Raw genomic sequence first — 20,710 nt, 5'->3', positions numbered from 1 at the left:
ACATTATACATTACTTTAGATAATGGCGGCCTTTATCACCAGCTAATCACTTGGATTTTGTTGCTACTCGATTTGTTTGATCCACTGGAATTGTATCTATGTTAATGGTGCAGAAAATCACAGTTCTCACAGGTGCTGGTATATCTGCCGAATCAGGGATCCCAACTTTCCGTGGTGAAGGAGGACTTTGGCGTACTTGGAGTGCCACGGTAAATCAGTCAATGTTACGTGCATCTTCCTTTTGACTTTTTCCAGTCCCGATTCATTCCATGTAACTTGTGATCTTTGAAGGAATTGGCCACACCAGAAGCTTTTGCAGCAGATCCATCTCTGGTCTGGGAGTTTTACCATTATCGCAGGTTAAATTCAATTCATCTCCCTTAGGATCATCTTTCATAAAACGTACATTAGATGTGCTGTTTTTGTTTGGGGGTGGCTAAAAAAAGTCTGGTTAATTATATAACTCAGTTCATGAGCTCCATAGTAGAGCTCAAGTAGAAAGAGAGCTCACAATGTAGGTGAAGCCACATCAAACATATAGAAGGTCTCTCAAGGTGGTATGGGTGGACCAGGGCAGAAGACAAGGCTGGGAGTGCAGATAAGCAGAGGGTGCCATTCTCGAGTGGTAGAAGGGGTTAAGAACACTTGTTTTGAGCTATTAGAGGTGACACAAGTCAACTTGGAGCTGCTTCCAATGTGCTCAAACTGAATGGATGATAGATGAATAGAGCTTGGCTAGGGTGGTGTACAAAGAAGTCTCTCCACTTAAGCCCAGCTGATGGTGGGCTTTCTAAGGATGCCACCCCTTGCTTAATCCTTGACCTTTGCAACAATAGTCTGATTGTGTTGACCATGTATAGATACAAACAGAAAAGGATGTTGATGCTGAAGACAATAGAAGGCAAACCAATCCTTGAATTCTCTCCTCTCAAGCCCACCTGATGGTGGGCTTTCTAAGTATGCCATCCCTTTCTTAATCCTTGACCTTTGCAATGATAGTTTGATATTGTTGACCATGTATAGATACAAACAGAAAAGGATGTTGATGCTGAAGACAATAGAAGGCAAATCAATTCTTGAATGTAGATGAGGGAAAACACACCCTCTCACCGCCAAAGATGGAAGAAGAGCTAGGGCTCTCTCCATGAGGAAATGGTAGGGTTTACAGAGAAAGAATACAAACATGCACAACAACTAACGTCTTTGCTACCCCTTGATTGCATCTTTAAATAATAGGAAACTAGACCCCCTTCTAAATAGGGCAGAGGAGGAGTCTTCTTGTGACCTTGATCATGCAATAGTGTCTAATGCAAGAGTTGACACTTAATTCATAAAAGACCAGCAAGTTGGGGTGATGAAATGACTTGTTGTATAAAGTGAAGTATATAGAATGCAACTTATTTAGAAATAACGTGATGTGATCGTTGTTTGACTTTGGTGGGCCAGTGGTAGCAAACTCAGCTATAAACATCGATATTTGGTTGTCTTGAACATCAGATCATCCCTTTCCTTTATGGTAAACTCTTAGAACTCATGATCTAAATAATATCGTAGGTGTGATTTTGAGCCATATAGTGGTTAGTGAGATGAGCGGAGTAGGCTGATGCAAGTGGAAAATGCTGTAATTGAAGGTGAAACTTAGTGAGTTTACTATTGATGGACTAGCTCAAGGTGTCACAGGGATGTGAAATTTTGAGGTTCTTTAATCTTGCCGATAACATTTTAAGTTATTAATCAAATGTGCAAGGTTGTTTGGCATATGTAATACACATGGTAGTTATTTCATGATAATAGGCTAAGGATCTCGAGGATGGACTGGGTGTTAAAGGCAAAAGTTGTAATAAGTTATGCTTGATAAGTACTAGGTTGCAGTCGGTGTTAGATTTGGGCCTAGACCAATTTATTGGCCACTAATATCAATAGTGACATTAGAGACTCGACATTAAATAAATAATTAATGCTGGTCTAAGGACTAGTAACTGGTGAGGAATACTTGAAAGACAAATGAGCCCAGTTAATTTAATTATTGGCTAGTTGAATTAATTTTCTAAGCACTAGAATAATTATTAAATTAATTTTTAGCTAGATAATTCTAAAAAATGGGATTAGAAGGCTGCTACTTGGTAAAACTTGCCCATAGAAGTAGGGAAAACGTTTTTAGGGGTTGGTGGAGTCTATTCTAGCCATTGTGAGAGAGGAGGAGCCTGTTAGATAGCAAAGAGAGGTTGCTGATGTGATTTGCAGTCACTAGGGATCATGTCTACAGCTGTGACAGCAATTTGGAGCCTCCAAGAGTAGGTTACAGCAGTCCAAGGTTCTTCTAGTATAGATGATAGGATACAAGAGGGGGCAATAGTCTTTCTGGTGGTCTTAAGTTGTAGGTGATAGCTTCCATGGTTGTTTGAGTAGAGTAGCAATAGCTTTTTAGTGTTTCTTACAATGAAACATTGAAATTTCTCTCTCTATAACATTTTCTCTCATCTCCCAATCATCTCTCAAGTTATCTCTGTATTTTCTAGTAGTTTGAGTCATCAAAGGAAGAGCTTTCAATCAATCTCTATTGTAAACCCTAATTTATAGCATAAATTAGAGTTTTGATAGCCACCTCGGAATGCATGTTGAGAATTGAGGATCTAGGACTTGAATTCTAGCAGTTAAAATTGAGGAATTTTAGGGAGATTCAAGAGGCAAGCCAACCAATATCACATTTGGGGTTGAATTTGTTTTTCAAGGAGCGAGGCGAAGGCCAATCCCCAAGCAAATGAAGGGGCAAATTGGTTTGGAGGCTTGCTAGCCAGTTTTGACAACAAGAGACTTGGATTAGCTGAGAAGATTAGATGATCTTAGTTGTACTTCTTTCATTCGCAATATAAGATAAAGAAATACTGCAGGGGGTGCAAGTTTTGGGGCCAACAAGGTGTTTAATGTCCAAGAATAAAGTGGTAAAGTGTGCATTTTCAGTTTACTAAAATTTTATGCTTGCTATAATTAGTGTTAAATTAGGTTATTTACCATCCTATCTCAAAAGGAAGGTTGGTTTCACAAGGTGGGTTCAAACAAGAATAGGTTGTGGTTCTAATTATTGAATGATTCCCAATGACCATGGGACTGTAGAATCTATTGTATAAGATTGGAGTAAGTGGTGAAATTTGACCCCTTGAAGTAATTCTTTTTATAGAAGCAGTCTTAAGTGCAGTAATAGGAATATGAAAACTAAAACAAGGATAAGGAGAAGGTGTGGAGTAGAATCCAGAAATGGCCTCAAAGTGCCCACCATATAAAAGAATACCTTGTGTGGTGGATCCATTAGGAATGGATGAGTGATAGGATAGTTGTTGAGCAGGTGTATTGAGGCCGACTCGAAAAGAATATTTGTGCAAACCAAGTGGCCAAGTGATGGATGGAATGGGCTTTGTGGCATAGGAAGGCAATCTTTGTATTTGAGTTTCCAGGGTTAGTGCAGTGTACATAATTGGAAATCCTAGCATGGTTGGACCCAAGGGTCAAAGTGGTTCCAATGTGTGGAGATGTGTAAGTTGCTGAGTGTACATGAGGTGAATTGGAACCTATGTTAGGACCTAAACCTACTTGAGGTAATGTAAATGATGCTACTAACTTGATTGATGTGAGCTTGAGAACTACTTAGTTGACCTACCCGAGCTTTAATTGGACTTGACCACACCTTGCCTTTTCGCTTTGCTATCTTTGTCCAAAAGCATCACTAGTTCTCTCTTTTTCTACCCCACCTCCTTGTTTTGGTGTAAACACCCCAAACAATGTAGAAAATGTAGTACGCTTAACAATTATAATATTCGTTTGTTTTCAAGACTTAATATTTCAAGAAATGGAGAGAACAAATACTTAAAGCTCAATATGACAATTATTTAGAAAATTACAGCCATGGAAATGTAAAAGTAATGGAGATAAAATTGAGGGTTGAAGACAGGCTGAGAAGGAGGTGCTGGAATGAATTTACAGATCTGCTGTTCTATAAAACAACAACGAAACAAGAGGGAATATGGAGGTGTTCGATGATGGGGGAGTGTAGGAGGTGTCAGAGTGCAGCGAATGTGGAAGCATATGGATAGGACTGAAAGGCAATGAACATGAGAGAAAAGAAAGTGAGAAAAGAGACAATAGAATGCAGAAATCTGCAGTAAATGAATGCTGAAACGAATAAGGAAGATATACAAATAGGCTATTGAAGTATCTCCGTGATCCGACCTCTCCCACCTGAAAATGACAAGTCTGGTGACCTATGCTAGCTGCCTATAAATAGGCATAAAGAAATACAATAAAACAGGTTGGCCAGCTTTAAATTGGCAGGCTTTTGCCAAACTGCGATTGCTGAATAAAATAATGAGAAAAATACTGCACAAATCTGCCAGCTGCTAGGTGGCAACCTGTGCAACATGCTGAGCGTGCTTGACTGCTCAGCAAAGCTGATAAATGCTTGTAGACTGCATAGAACTGTTCGACATGATAGAAAGGAAATGTGTAATTGTGCCCGGGAGAACTAATTGCACAATAGTAGCTTTACAATGCCTATGTAGGAGATTAATAAGTCTCTAACACCCCCCCTCAGATCTTGGGCATAAGGCTCAGGGATCTAGAGTGCTGTTGAAGAATGGCTTGAGAAAGAGCCTTCGTAAATAAATCTTCCAAGTTGCCCTCCGTCTTGTAGTAAACCACATCAATGGTCTCATCCAAGATCTTCTCTTGAAATGAAATGGTACTGTATCTCAAAGTGCTTCAATCTAGCATGGAATACGGGATTCCATGCTAAAACAATGCAACTCTCATTGTTGCAATGCAACTCTCATTGTTGCAATGCAATGTAGTAGGACCTGTTTCAGGACAACCAAGCTCTCCTAACGATTGCCGAAGCCACATTGTCTCACATGTGGCAGAAGATGCTGCTCGTTACTCCGCTTGTGTAGATGATAAGGCAATAGTGGGCCGCTTGTTGCTACTCCAAGAGACAGCATCTCCACCCAAAGTGAAGCAAAATATTGTTGTTGACTACTTGTGGTTAACATCTTCAGCCTAATCCAAATGCGTTGAGTCTTGTAGAAGTTTAGAACCAAGGTTGAATCTCTTGTACTTGCTAGGTAATAGATACCTAGGTTGTGGGTCCCCCTTAGGAATTGCAAAATCCTCATAGTAGCCTGCCAATAAACCAGCTTGGGTTTACTCATGAGCCCTATAAGCAAACTTACAGGAAAACACAAATCAATGTGAGTATTATGGAGCTAGATCAATGACCCAATTAATTGTTGGTAGCTAGTAGCATCCATTGCCGGTGAATCTGCATGGGCTGTAGCCTTCCAGTTCGGATCCATTGGAGTAGAAATAGCCTTACACCCCTCCATCTCAAACATAGTCAAAAGTTCCTACGCGTACTGCTATTGGGAGATGAAAATATCGTTTGGAGTCTACCAAAACTCATGACCTCGAAAGAAGCAGAGAAGGCCCATATCTATCATTTCGAACATCTTGTGTAGTGCCTCCTTTGTTTGCTTGACCTTTTGGGCATGGTCACATGTTAAGATGAGATCATCCACATAAAGCACGAACAATGTGTGCTTTCCAGCTGAGGTGTGGATATATGACTAGGGATCGGAAAAGGAACGTTGATATCCTAACTTCCCTCGGAAGAACGAGTCTATCTTCTCATTCCAAGCACGCGGAGCCTATTTGAGGTTGTAAAGGGCTTTCTTCAACATGTATACCTTGAAATCGGATGAGGAAAATCTAGGAGGTTGCTCAACATAGATCTCCTCCTTCAAATCTCCATTAAGAAAAGCAAACTTCACATCAAGTTGATAAACTAGCTATCTCCTATGGCTGACTAAGGTAAGAATAGACCTAATGGTAACTATTCAAGCTGTAGCTACAAAGGTATCATGGAAATCAAGCCATGGCCACTGTGCGAAGCCCTTTGCAATGAGCTGCACCTTATGCCTATCCAGATTACCATCACTTTAATACTTGGTCTTAAAGACCCCAATCACCTTTCTATGAGTGGGCCGAGACACAATATCCCAAGTGCCATTTTGCTCAATTGCATCCAACTCTTGCTCCATAGCCTTCTTCCAATGTTGTGATTGTAAAGCCTTCTTTACGGAGAGAGGTTCTCTATCTTGCATGGCGCGAGACATCAAACAATAGTTGGTATAAACAAGCTTGATGAAGTGTGCCTGGTTCCTTCGAGATCGTTGCAAGCCATCTTGTGGCTCCCACTCCTTTAGTGACACCCTCAATCCTTGAATCATGGAGTGTACCATGCGTCTAATGAGGAGATTGATACTCCCCTCACTGCTCTGCCTCTACGGAAGTCTTTGGAATATCCATCAACACCTATACAATAGGTGAATTTGATGGTGAAGCAATCTCCTCTTTTACTAATGGTGGAGTTTCAATAGGCAAAGATTCTAAAGGCACCGAAATAGAGAACTGTCAGGTGAAAACAAGAGAGGTGTTTGCTGATGTAGATGGCTTGATGGACAACAAAAACGTAGGTACTACAACAATCGACTGGTGGCAGAGATGGCAGCAGCTTGTCACTTGGTACTAGATGTTGAAAACGCAGGCTCATTAGGTGCTATTATGATGCATTAAATGGAGACCTTCAAACAACAGGGTGATAGCTAAAAACAGGCCAGTCTAGGGTTGGATAGTGATGGGCTGCAGTTAGTGATGGCTAGACAGCAGATGGTGCATGGTAGAGTGAGAAACCTACACAAAAGGATGAGACTAAATGATAGGCAGCCTATCTATTTATGGATATTAAAGGGTGCCCCAAAAAATTAGGGCTTTGGGGGACCACTAAAACTCTCTCGAACCACACATCAAATTTGCGTTTTTCATTAATTAAGCGTATTTTGGGATTGTTTAAAAATGGTCATTGGTTATAAAGCGTGTTTTAGCTCAACATCCCCTCTCAGGCCCAAAACTGAGTCTAAAGGGAAGGCCTGCAATGGATGTTCCATCTCAAAAAGCAACCGATGCATTGGACAAAGGGTGTATGCTGGTTGCCCAGTGGCCTACCAAGACTACAAAGGGAATGGTTACCTTACCAAGGGAGTCCAAGTAGTCACCCTAGAGAGGATAGGGCATCGGACAAAGGGTGCTTGTCGGCTACCCAGTGGCCTATCAAGCCCTACAAAGGTAAATGGAACCCCAATGAATGTTTTTTTTTTGGGTGAAAAGTGAATTTTAGTGGTGGCGGCCGATTAAGTGACAATGACCCAAAAGATAGGAGTAGGGATGGTATATCCAACACATCACAAAATAGTACAAGCTTACCCTACCACTCGAGGATGTCGATAAAATAAGGGAAAGGTGATGAAGTATAATGTGGAGAAGGATGGTGGTATATTCCGCCTGTGAAAACAGCTTAGGATCCATCCAGTGGTGCTTTGCACAATGGAATGCATAGTATGCTACATGTTGAAGAATGCTCATATAGCAGGTGCCGCCACTTGGAGAGTGTTTCTCATGGAAATATTGTTCACTTGCCTAAGTGTCCTAGTACAAAGATGATGAAATCATGCAATGCAAAGGGGAAGGTATAATAGGGGGGAAGGCTGATGTTGAAGACCAGTGCTGAAACCTATAGAATATCAAGAAGGGTAGGAATCTCCTCTTAACCTGGATGTCGATGTTGAAGAAGGAAGTGGAGCCTGAAGATATTGGTCTTCATGTGGTGTTGAGAACCATATGGATGAATATGATGAAGTATCGCTACTGGAAGAGCAAGGATAGAAGTCATTGCCATGATAGCATCAAGAGAGATGCTGCATGATTTGCCGCGGAGGGGAAGCCTCCATGCTAGTAGAAGAGCAAAACTCCAAGTAGATGGAGCCATGAAAAAATGACACACATCTCCTTTCTCTAGCTCAAGAAGGACTAGTGCAAGCGTGCATGTTAGGTCTACATTGAAATACAAAACCCTGCAAAAGAGAAAAAAAAAATTGCAAGCATATAGGTGAGTAGTGAGATACTCCAAAAAATAAATCTGAAAATAAAAGTAAGCAAAGCTAAGTGCAATGCAATGAGTATGTAAGTATAACAAAAGTCTAAAAAGGGAAAGGCTAAATGTGTGGCCACCATTGCATATGGCAAGGTGGTGCAACGGTTGTCCTAGAAATGGATGTATAAAGTGCAATAGATGAGTCATTAGTAGACCAATCAACCAATCCTTCAAGAGTAGCGAAGGAGATAGGCAGCTGAGATTGTCTGCATGCTACATATCTAGTAGTCGTTGGGGTAGATGACATAAACGGTGTGGCAGCGAGAGGTGTAGCTCCACTGGATTGGCCAACCGGAGTGGAGGCAGTCGCAGTAGTTTGTTGTGGTTTTCTAGAAGAAAGACCCTGGGCCTTGGTACGACACTCCTCGTCCATATGGCTCGACCTTTGGGAGTGTGTGCAAAACCTATTTTTGTTAGAAATTTGTTGCCAAAGGGGTCGTGTTTCTTTGGTTCCGTCGGAGGAAGTGATGTCACCCTTGTTTAGGCTTGCCTAGGACTGCTTGTGGACTTGATCATGCAACCTTGTGTAACACAAGAACTAGTACTCAAACTTGTAGAAGGTTGGCAATCTAAGTAGTGAGATAATTTGTTGGATAAAATGGAAGTATTTGTTTGGCAACTTTTTCAAGAAGAATTGTCGTCTAACTTCAAGGAGCCAATAGTGGCAAACTTGGCTAGTAAATGCTGATACTCAGTCAACTTGACTTTCAGATCGTCCCTTTCCTTAATGGAAAAGTCTTGAAGCTCAAAATTGAGATTTGATACGTCGAGTGAGATTTGAAGCTGCATAGTGGGCAATGAGATGACTCCAACGCTCAGAGGTGAGGGGAAAATGCTGTAATTGAGAGTGGAACTTAGGAAGCAACACCTGCATTAACTCAACATTGGTTGTGGCATTGTGGGCTTTCCATTGATGGATGTGATCAAGGTGAGCTAATTGAGGGTCCAGCTTGATACCAATGACAAGGTTCCAAAGTCCCTGAGATTCAAGCACTTGTTGTATGAAATTCAACCAAGTGGTGAAATTCCATACATTAAAACGTGTCTTATCCATGAAGGCATTCTTGGTCGTCGTAACACGAGTGCCAGTGGTAGGAGATAGAGGTGTGTAATGGGGGTAGGGTGAATAAAGGGGATAAGATGGGGGAGCGGAGTACACTTGGGAAGTAATCTTAGAGTACACTTGGGAAGTAATCTCAGAGTGTCCACCATGCATACGAGAAGTGTGCATAGTGGATCCAAATGTGGGCAAGGGTGGACTGGGTAGGGGCATGGTAACCACTTGTGGAGCCCAAGGTGGAGGGATAGGGACACGGGGATCAATGGATGGAAATCCCGGCATAGGAGTGACCCAAGGAATGTGTGATGACAGTCCATAAGTAGAGGATGGATATCCTTGTGTTTGAAAGGTTGTGTAGGGTTTGTGAGTGTTTGGGGGTAGTGAGGGGGATTCCTATCACAACCATCCTAGAGTGGAAGGATGTGGTAAAGTGGGGGTATGTGGAAGGTACAGTGGCATTCCCCCTAAGGATGCACCAAGAGGTGGAGTGAATGGAGGGTAGGTAGACGGTGGGATGGAGAAAGAAAAAGTGCTAGGAGCAGAGATGGAAGATCCAACCCCTAGTGTGCTTTGAGAGATGGACTCTCTTTTAAATTGATCACCCTTCCAAGCACCATGCTGCCCAATATTTGACCATTGTATATAGGGTTCAAGTGAACTTTGATTGTTGTTGAATTAAAGGGAAAAATTTAACAAAACTATAATCATGTGGCATGATGGCTGTGTTGAACTGTTCTTGTGGCTCCATGCATGACTAATGTGTGTTAACTTGCTACCAAGATGTGATGGATGGGTTTGGATAGCCCTTCTATTGACTTCACCTTGTCTCCATCATGCTCTTGTCAACATTGCCTACCTTTGCCTTGCATACATGAGCTTCAATGTGCATCACTTGATTCATTTTGTTTTGTCTACATTGTTTGGTTCATCTTTTCTTCAATTGGCATTGCATTGTTGATGTGGCTGGTCAAACGTGGCTGAATTCCTTCAATTCACTTGACCTTGCTTCAATCAACATTGCTGGCTGGAAGTGTTGGTGACTTTCTTCTTCATTCTTTTATTAATATCACCTTGCTTCTCTCCTAGGTTTCAAATGCTACTTGTTAGAAAAATTTAGAATTATGGATATTGAATGCAGCACCATTGATGTTTGTAAAACAGTAAATTATTGTGAAAGATTACTCATAGAAAAAGTGCACGAAGAATTGGACAGCAAGGGATCTTGTTTAATTATTCTAATATTATTCACCCATTGGGTGACTTTCACCAAATACATAATTGTCCACACAGTATGGGTATCAATAAAAAAGGTCTTGACAAGTACAATGATTCAGCACCCATAATACATCCAAGATAATCATGACACATTGTTTATTGATGGAGAACACAATCATTGAATCCTTCACTCTTATCGATCTATTTTAATTCATTGTTAATATATCAGCTACTTTGTTGATGTTCGGACTTTTGTATTTAGTTTGGCTCATTGTTCATGCTAAGTGTTTCCACACCGTGGAATGGTGTTGAAATGGATCCTTAGCTGTGTTTCAAACATGTTCTTTGTTACCACCTCCCTTTTCAGGTTCTTTATAATCTAGAAAATTCTAATACTTAGCCACACCACAGTCTGAGTCGTCATATTTTTGGTTGATGAGGCTCAGGGTTGTAGCAGCAAACTGCAAGCCCAACTATGGACATTTAGCCATTGCAGCACTAGAACGCCGTTGTGAACATGAGGGGAAAGTTTTCAACTTGCTAACGCAGGTAATTCCTGCTTTTATGGAAGCCATTAAAACTTTCAAGAAATTTTGTTATGTTTTTGGGCCAAATCCATCTAAAAGACTTTGATGATATTTATGCCAGCTTTGATTTTCATTCTAGTTCGGTTTGCTGCTTTCAGCTAGTTCTTATGATTGAGACTCAACTGTCTCAGACAAATTTCAATTCACTAATCAAGATGAAATAGCCTAATCAGTGATTAGTTGCAATATAAGACATAAGATGAACCGCTATTTTTTCAGGAGCATAATGCTCATGTCAGCGTATTGTTGCAGAAGTTGAAATCATTTTGTTTCATATCATCCTGACATTTTAGAGTCATTATACATACAAAACAGGCTCTTGGATACATTACTATCATTTTGTTTCATATCATCCTGACATTTTAGAGTCATTATACATACAAAACAGGCTCTTGGATACATTACTTCAATTACATATATGAAAAAATAAGTGGCCCACTTATATCCTGCCTTAATGGTCAACTTGGATGTCTTCAACGCACCTTATAAGATATTTAGATGCTGAACTTAGGTTTGGTCAGGGGCTATTCAAATGAATCATAAGTAGAACAATAAAGGAGACCCCTTTTGGTGTTTTGGACCTTTGGCCAGAAATCTTCTGGTTATAAATTAGTGTGGAGGAGGAAAAGCCTCATTGACAACTTGTGTCCTGGTGTTTGAAAACATCTGGGGTTTCCAAGTGTGGAGACAAAGGCAATGAGAAATTTCATAAATGTGAGTGGAGCTCCAGGTTTTGTGGTCTATGAACAAGGAAACGATGAAAGACTCACATTCATTGCCAAACAAGTGACAAGCACCTAATTGCGTGCCTTGCAAGGTACAATAGAAACCAAAGCTAGAAGTGCAAAGGGGAGGGATGCTGTCAAAGTTTAAGAAAACACCTATATTCTGATTCTTAGTAGGAAAATTCCAGTACAATTGCAGCCAAATACGAGTAAGATTTTGACTGGGGAGTGGACCCTTTCCCATCTCAGTATGGTATTCCTCTCTCCAGCGAAAATTCAGTTCTACTTTGGGCAGTTTGCTGTTGGTGATGTAGCTTTCCAATTAATATCATATGGTTTGTGAATTGGTTTTGAAACTGTTAAAGAAACTATACAAAAATATAACTGTACCAGCACCTGGTTGATCATGGCAGCGGCAGGAATAGGAACTTCTGGGGCTGTAGATTGTTGTGGACTTTGTTCAGCAGGAGGAAGAGAGTGTGCAGCCTGCTCCCAGGCAGTAGATGCTGATAACACAAGCAGCAACATACGCAGAGGCAATGCAGCTGCTGACATCAGCAACCAGGCTGAAAATGTAGCAGCAAACAGGTTGGCTTGGATGGTGTGGCCTGATGGTTGGAACTTGCAAAAAGGAATGAAAAAAATGGCTAGCCAGCTTCTTATTTATAGATGTGGATCCCCCCCAAATTACGGTTTTGGCTTATGGAACCAGAAACTTTGGTAATCAATGATTTTGGGGCTGCTTTAAAGACCTAATGAAAATTTAATGTTTAATGCATCTTTTTTGGCTTAACAAAAGGTCTATATGACCTAAGGGTTGTACCTTGTACTCAGATTCTTGTGACTCATGATAGGGAAGGTACTGTTGCATGCTTTTCTGTGTGCTTAGTCTTGTTCTCACTCTCTACTTCACTTTGTGTCCATTGAGCTGCACATTCGATCCAACAAGAATCTGAGATCCTGAGAAAAGCATCTCTTCTCTTCCTGTCTTTGAACGACCTTGTGAATTTTGGAGAGACTCTATACAAATCTATAGCATGGCTACATTTGCGAAGTCCAAATATACCAAGCAATGATGCTAGCTATGAACTCCCATTTGTGGTAGTGCTTTGAGTCCACACTGATTGTAAAAAATCTATCATGGCAATCATGCTCAAGAGCCAAAATGAGATAGACATGACTCCCCCATGCTAGTTTCCTTGGTTGGAAGCTTTTTTGTCCAAAATGGGGGTAGGGTAACATTTTTGAGAATAAAATCATAGTTTGTCAAAGTTTTTAAATCTAGAATCTTCTTGAAAAGACCTATCCAATGATACAGCACTACAATGATTTTTGCATTACGATCAAGGTTGGACCTTAAGTTTGGTGTGCTAAAACAACTGTTAATAGCTACGTTTGTGACATGTACTTTTAGAATACCCCTTCATACTTCCACACAATGATCATAGAGAGCATTTGAGACATTTGGGGAGGTGAACCTTTCTCAGATGGTTGAGCAGCCATAGATTTAGATGATGCCCCTCAGGAGATCTTCTTTTTTTTAGAGAGGAGGCATTGAGGACGAGAGAAAGCCTCTTGAAGAGAGATGCCCAAGATGTGTGTGGGTGGCTGATAGAATGCACACTACTAGAATGGAGATTGATGTGATGGAGAAAGTCAAATCAGAGTACAAATATCACTTGAGAGCTTCCGACTAGATCAAAGCAAGAGATAGGGCGAACATGGCTATCATGTGAGAGCTAGATAGGGAAAGACGAGAACAATGCCCAATCCAAAAGACTAGGGATGAGCAAGTAATTTCCAGTTTAGCCAAAACTTGAATTGGCAGAATGTATCTAAGAAGAATAGGTTTTGCCAGCATTGCCAGAAGGCAGGCTATTTTTTCGATGAGTTGTCAATCTTGTTGACCATGGTGTGAAGTAATTGTGCGATTAATTAATAAAGAATGAATGAGAATGAAAGAGTTTCCGATACACAACAATACTTGATTACAAATGAGAAGTGATGTATTAATGAATGAGAGAGAGTATCTCAAGGCCATCACAATGAAAATGCCATGGTTATGTGCTAATGACGAACATGAGGGAGTAGGCAAATGCTTGCAAGGGAATAAAGGATCAAGATTATGGGTACTTGCAATATGTGTACAAGGCAATGAAATAAGGGAAAGGATAAATGCAAGAAATTGATAGAGAGGAGAAATTGTGTAAGCTAGAGGGTTTTAATTAAGAAGAATAATGAGTATTCATGCATAAAGACCTTGTTTGCAAGAGATGAGAGTGTGCATGATATAAGAAGAAAATTGACTAGTCTAGTTGTGGTTAGGTAGTGATTAATTGACAATCCAAGCGATCTATGACATGCATGGAAAAAACGACGTGCTACCTATCAAATACTGCATTCTGTTGTGATTCACCCACCACTAGCACTTCGGGTGTTAGCTCTTCTTGCCTAAAGTCAAAGAATAGATAACAAAATGTGTTACACGGATGTGAATTTTTAGTGCTTTGCTTAGCACTTGATTAGTTATTAATCAAATGTGCAAATATGAGGGCCTGTGTTGTGCAAGTAAGTTAAGTCACAGTGACAGGCCCATTACCTTGAGAAGTTAATAGGTGTCAAAGTAAAAATTTGTAATAAGTTACAATAGTCAGATGGTGCTTGATGACAGATTTTGGCCTAGAATATTTTATTAGCCATCAATGTGAGTGTTGGCATTAGGAACTAGACATTAATTAATTAATCAATGTTGGCTTAGGGGCTAATAAATGCTCAAGATTGCTTGGATGATAAATTAGCCTGGCCAATTTAATTGTTGGTTGGCACAATTATTGTTTTGAGCAAGAATTAGTAATTAAAATAATGTTCAGAATTAATGTTCTAAGATTTAACTTAATTCTGCTGAAAATTGTGAAAAATGTATGTAGAAGGTTGCTAGTTTGCAAAACTTTCCCATGCAAGAGGGGAAAAGGCTATTGAAGGCTAGTTGAACCGTATTCTAGCATTCTAAGAGCTGAAGGGAGCAAGAGAGAGACCAAATGCTGCAGGTGCCTACTTTGGAGGTTGTTCCAGCCATTGGAGAGTGCATAGAGGTAGGCGACAACTGATCAAGGTCTCCTAGAGGCCTATGATAGCAAGATCGATCATCTCAGTGATTGGGGATTGAATTTTGGACTCCAATGTAAGTTTGGTGCAGTCAACTAGCTATTCACAGTAGGGCAACATTGAATTTCAGCCAATTTTGGAGATGAAATTTCTCTTTTTCGAGCTTCCTCTCTATTCTCTTGGCCAATATACAGGTTCACTCAAGAGATCTCAGCCAAATTTGGTTCTAGGAGGGTGCAATTGAATTTTTTTTGTTGCTTAACCCCAACTTACAATAGAAATTAGGATTTACTAGCCACCATGGAAAGAGTGCTAAAAAATTGAGGCCTAGTACTTGAAATTTAGTTACTCAAATTTTGGCATTTTAGTGAATTTCAAGAGGCGAGCTAGTCAACATTGGATTTGGGCAAAATTCATCATCCAAAGAGTGAATCGGCAGCCAATCCAACCAAGGCTTAAATAAATTGGTTTCAAGGCTTGTTCGCTTTTGGTAGCAAAGATATTGGATAGTAAAGGAGATTGTAAAATGTTAGTGTGAACTTTATCTAATTCTAATAGGAGCTAAATAAATTCTGCAAGAGGTGCTAATTATTGGGGCCAACCAGGTGTCCAATGTCCAAGATTAATCAGAAACAATTCCATTTCAGCTTATACGAATTTGTTGCTTGCTGCAAGTAGTGTTAAGTTAGGTCATTACCACATACTCCTAAAAGGATTGTCCAGTTTCATAGTTTCATTCATAGTTACCAAGAACGGGGAATGGGGGAAATGCCCAAAGTTAAGGAACAGGAACAGAGGGAACGGCGCCCACACACACACACACACACACACACACACACACACACACACACACACACGTATGTATGTATGTATATTTGTGTATATATATATGTATGCATGTATGTATATATATGTATGCATGTATATATATATGTATGTATGTATGTATATATATTTGTGTATACATATGTATATATGTATGTACATACATACATACATACATACATACATACATACATATCAACCATAATTCATGAAATTAGAGACATAATAATCAAGTTTTGACAATAATAAAGGTTCAAAACATTGTAATCAGCAATCGATTGTCGCATTCAACATTGTAATCAACAATGGTGCATAAGTCCAACAAGTGTGCTATATTTGGCGTCCTCCTGGTCATCTATGCAAGGTATGCAAGGCCAAATTATGTGGGAATGGTCAGTGGAATGCAAACTCCAATGTATAGCAATGTTGGCATGATGCTTGGGGCATAAAGTAACATGTTTGGTAATGCATCTATGGAGGATGGTATGTTTGTGACTCATGGGACAGTTGTTGGTTATGTAAATACAACATTTAATACTGGCCAGAATGTTTGTACAAGTGTACCCTATTTGCAGCCGCTCGCCTTTGATAACTTGGCACTAATGGGCAAAGCAAAAGGCTACAACGAGAGTGGTAAAGGCATGAAGTTTGAAGTTTTCACAAGGTACACTGAAAGCGTTGACTTTCATTCAATAGTTTCATATAGTCTACTTACGGGGAATCTTCAAAAATCTGGGAGGTAGCTACTTTTCCAAAAGGGAATGCATTGTAGTGGTGGTCTACAATTTTAATGCAAGGTAAAACACTGTCAACTTGGGTTCAGTTTGAGCAGATATTTGCTTCTACATGGTTGAAAAGTACCTCTTAAGTTGATGTAAAGATTGCGTGGCATAATTTCAATGCATTGCAATGCAAGAATTCAGAACTTGTAATAAGAACTTTTGGGAGGTGTTGCTGCCTGTCACTTTTTATCATGCTGTCCCCCTTTTTGAGCAGATTGAAAACTTGTGGGTTGTCTAAAGAAATTCAGGATTTTTGCATTAAAACCACTATGACCAGCATGTTACAACTCTTTGAGACAACAAATACTGTGAATGCCTTGCTGCATGGACTACTTATGCAAGAGTCAGAAGCAAGGGTGGGAAGAAAGTAGCCAAATTTCTTACTATTTTTGTTAATCATCCTAGAAATCGGGATATGCTTCGAGAGTCTCCTTTGGCTCCAAATGCAAGGGAATTCAAAGACCTGGATTTTCATTAAGCATTGCTGTAATGCGGGGCTACAATAGTGCTGTTCAAAGGATGTACTAGCCTCTTGATGGTATGAAGCATGTATTAACTATTGGTTATTCTCAGTTTACAGCAAATAGTTCATGTTGGTTTAAGCCTATGGAAGCTATATGCAAGGTTGAACGCATATCTATGAAACAGGCTACTAAGGAACTGAAAGCATTGTGACTGTTAGCTGAAAATGAAGGCATTTCAGGTATCTTTTATGGGCTGAATATTAATGATAATATGGCTGAAATTTTAGCCACTACACATGCATAAAATGAGGCTGAAAATAGAGTGTTGTCAATATGTTGTTTGGATATGTATGATGTTATAGCATTGTTTGCTTAGCAGGAAGGATTACGATGGGCTGAAGCACTTGTGGAGACAAAGTATAAGACAATTGACTTTGTCTAAGCTGATAGCAATAGAGAGCAATAGTTTTTTTAATTTATTCAAGAAACCAACTTGAGGTAAAAGAAATGAAAAAGGGCAAGTCACATTGCAAGGTGACGATTACCCTCCACAATTCTTGATCCATTTGTAGAGGTCCATTTGTAGAGGGCAAAGCAAGAGAGATGACATACAGTAGTAAAGGAGCAATATCTAGCACAACCAAATGATGTGGAGATGCATTATTTCTATCATCCACAACATCCACTATAGGAGATACATTCGAAAGTTATTCATGGGGATTTGAATGACTTAGATAAATTGGTAGATCCACATTACTTCACCCTTGTAACAACAGATATACGATACGGATTCAAGATCCCAGGACCTATTAACGATGAAAAGGCTTTCATTCCAAGAAGTCTTATCGATGATAAAAAAAACATCAATATAATTAAAAAATATCCATTGTTTAATTTGTTATCTTCCATAGTACGCACTAACCTAGTAGTGTGGCAGTTGCTTTCAAAATTGAATTACATGAAACAAAATCCACCATCACCGTCAATAGTTGAAAAGAGAGCTCTTGAACAAATTATTCAACCAGCACAAACTAGCAAGCTCAAGCTCAAGTGCCAAGACCCACGGACCGCTTATTTTTCAAGTGTCTCAAGTGAGCACCTATGGTTATCTCTCACCTAGCTAACCTGCCTTCAATCCTACCAGGGTGTTGTGAGCTTATCTTGATGCCCAACAAGTAGCCTCCTCCCTCGAGCACTCCAGTAGGCTGCATGATTCGTGATGCAAGATCAAGCATCCTCAAGCCTCTTCCTCCAATCTCCATCCTCCATAGACATGCACAAGAGAAGAGAAGAGAAGAAGAAAAGAAGAGATGATGAAGAGTTTCACCTCCAAGATCCCTCACTCTCACTCACTCTCACTCCCTCCCTCAAGCACTCACTAACAAGCAAAGAGAAGAGAAGGAGAGAAGAAGAAGAGTCCACTTTGCCACATACCAAAGAATGAGCTCTTCATTCACTTTTCAACTTTATATACAAAACCCTAAATCCCTTTTGGGTGGTCATCCCCTTATCCCCTTTTTACATGGCAACCTAGGCCTTCTTTCCCATTGTCCTCCTATCTTCTTCCTAGCTTCCTTTCTACCGCCCATCTACCTTTACAAATTGCACAAGAGGGAGCATGGTGCTCTTTTACAAAAAGTTTTAGGGGCGCCTTGTGTTTAAGAATGCACTTTTGCCTTTGACTTAGCTTGCACTTTTCCACTTTTTTACTTTCTTTTTGTGCTGAGGTATAGATGCTATTGACCGTTCAGCCATGGTTTGTGCTCAGTTTATACTTTACTATGGTTGTTTAGCTAGAACATTAGTGTTATGTTACTAATGGATGCATCCCATGAGGTTTTGGCAACAATTTTGGATTCCTTCTGTACATTATGTTGTTATGGTTATATTGGTTGAAAATCTTTAGCAAGTGATTATTAGTAGCATGGTTGAGCAATAGCGGCTGATATTGTTGTGCTATGTTACCTTATGGTGCAGTTATTTTGCCTTTGCAACATTGTAGTGCACTCTAGGGCAATTGCAAGCTTTTCAAGGAGAAGGTCTAACAATAGGGACATGAATTTTTAATGCTTTGCTTAGTGTTTGATTATTAATCAGATGTGCAAAGGTGAGGTGCACATGCCTTGTGCAAGTTAGTTTAGTCACAATGAGTGGCCCAAGACCCTGCGAAGTCAGTGGGTGTCAAAGGCAAAAGTTGTAATAAGTTATATAAGTTAGGTACTAGGTGACAATTTTTTGGCCTATAACAGTTTATTAGCCATCATTGTCAATTTTGCCATTAGGAACTAGGCATTAATTAATTAATTAGTGCCACTTCAAGGGCTAATAAATGCTCATGATTGCTTGGATGACAAATTGGCCTAGCCAATTTAATTGTTGGTTGGCACAATTATTTTTCTAAGTAAGATTTAATAATTAAATTAGTTTTTCGAGTTAATATTCTGAAAATTAATTTAATTGTGCTGAAAATTGCTGAAAAATGCAACTAGAAGGCTGCTGGCTAGCAAAACCTTGCTATGTAAGAGGGGAAAAGGTTGTTGGAACCTTATTCTAGTATTCTGAGAGCTAAAGGAGCACGAGAGAGACCAACTTGCTGGAGACCCTTGTTTTGGAGGCTATTCCAGCCATTGGAGAGTGCACAAGAGGCATGTGACAGCTGCTCAAGGACTCCTAGAGGCTGGTGACAGCTGGATTGATTATCCTAGAGGCTGGTGATTGCATTTTGGGTTATAATATGGGTTTGGTTGTATTCAATCAGCCATTCACAGTAGGGCAGCATTAGTCAATTTTGGTGATGAAACTCTGAAATTTCTCTTTCTTTACCTTCCTCTCTATTTTTTTCAACCAAGATATAGGTTCCCTCAAGAGATCTCAGCCAAATTCAGTCCCAGGAGGGTGCAATTGAAAATTTTTTGCTACTAAATCCTAACTTACAGCAGAAATAAGGGTTTACCAGCCACCGTAGGAAGAGTGCTCAATGAGAATTGGGGCCTAGTACTTGAAATTCAGTTGCTCAAATATGTGCATTTCAGTGAATTTGAAGAGGCCAGCCAATCAACATTGGATTTGGGGCAAAATTTGTTATCCAGTGAGCGAATTGAAGGCCAATCCCTAGTCAAACCAACGGGTAAATTGGTTTGAAGGCTTGCTGTTTGCTTTGAATAGTGAAGGAAATTGGAGTCAAATCTAAGTGTATTTCTATTAATTCTAATAGAGGCTAAAGAAATACTACAAAGGGGCACCAGTTTTTGGGGTCAACTGGGTGTCCAATGTCCAAGATTGATTAGTAACAATTTCATTTCAGCTTATGTGAATTTGATGCTTGCTGTAATCACTGTTAAATCAGCTCATTACCACCCATTTCCAAAAGGATTGGTCAATTTCAATATCTCTTCTAGTAGTCCTTTTCTAAAGCACATAAGTGGAGATGATACGCACCCATGATTTTAGTAGAAATGGCATGTTAACATTAGTAACTTCTATTGGTAAGTGACCGCCTAAAGGTCTTTAGCTGTTTGCTGCATCTTGGTTTATTTGGTGAAATTTCATTTTATAGAATTTCCACATCAATATTTCACCACAACAAACTAAACTTTGAAAGATGACACGATATATAAATTTTGTCATTGCCCTAAGAAAATGTTTTTAGTTAGCTTCTTTGATTCATAACAAAATGTATATTCCTAATCAAGCATGAATCTTGAACTTAGCGGATATGTTTCAGAATATTGATGGGCTTCACTGGCAAGCTGGTAGCAAAAACATTGTCGAACTACATGGTTCCTTATGGAAAACCCGTTGCTGCACGTGTGAAGATGTACAGGAGAATCGTGATATGCCTATCTGCAAAGCTCTTGAAGGAAAGGTTGGCTTCTGCACCATCACTCAAGTACATGCCATAGTTATGTGTGA

General features: G+C 39.8%; 1 protein-coding gene across 2 annotated transcripts in view; it reads left to right on the top strand.

Moving 5' to 3' along the window:
• LOC148030486 (uncharacterized) overlaps positions 1–20,710 on the top strand; it is a 51,314-nt gene that overhangs the window by 793 nt on the left and 29,811 nt on the right. For both annotated transcript variants that reach the window (XM_087686819.1, XM_087686817.1), the window contains exons 3-6: positions 114–209; positions 292–359; positions 10,757–10,859; positions 20,523–20,663. In XM_087686819.1, coding sequence (XP_087542945.1) covers positions 114–209; positions 292–359; positions 10,757–10,859; positions 20,523–20,663 — 408 coding nt within the window. The remainder of the gene's footprint in view (positions 1–113; positions 210–291; positions 360–10,756; positions 10,860–20,522; positions 20,664–20,710) is intronic.

Source organism: Lygodium microphyllum, chromosome 10 (assembly GCF_053477565.2).
Source record: "Lygodium microphyllum isolate KBCC chromosome 10, Lygodium_microphyllum_v1.1.10, whole genome shotgun sequence".
Lineage (NCBI taxonomy): Eukaryota > Viridiplantae > Streptophyta > Polypodiopsida > Schizaeales > Lygodiaceae > Lygodium > Lygodium microphyllum.
Note: the sequence above shows the minus strand (reverse complement) of the source record. Positions and strands in the feature narration are given on the sequence as shown.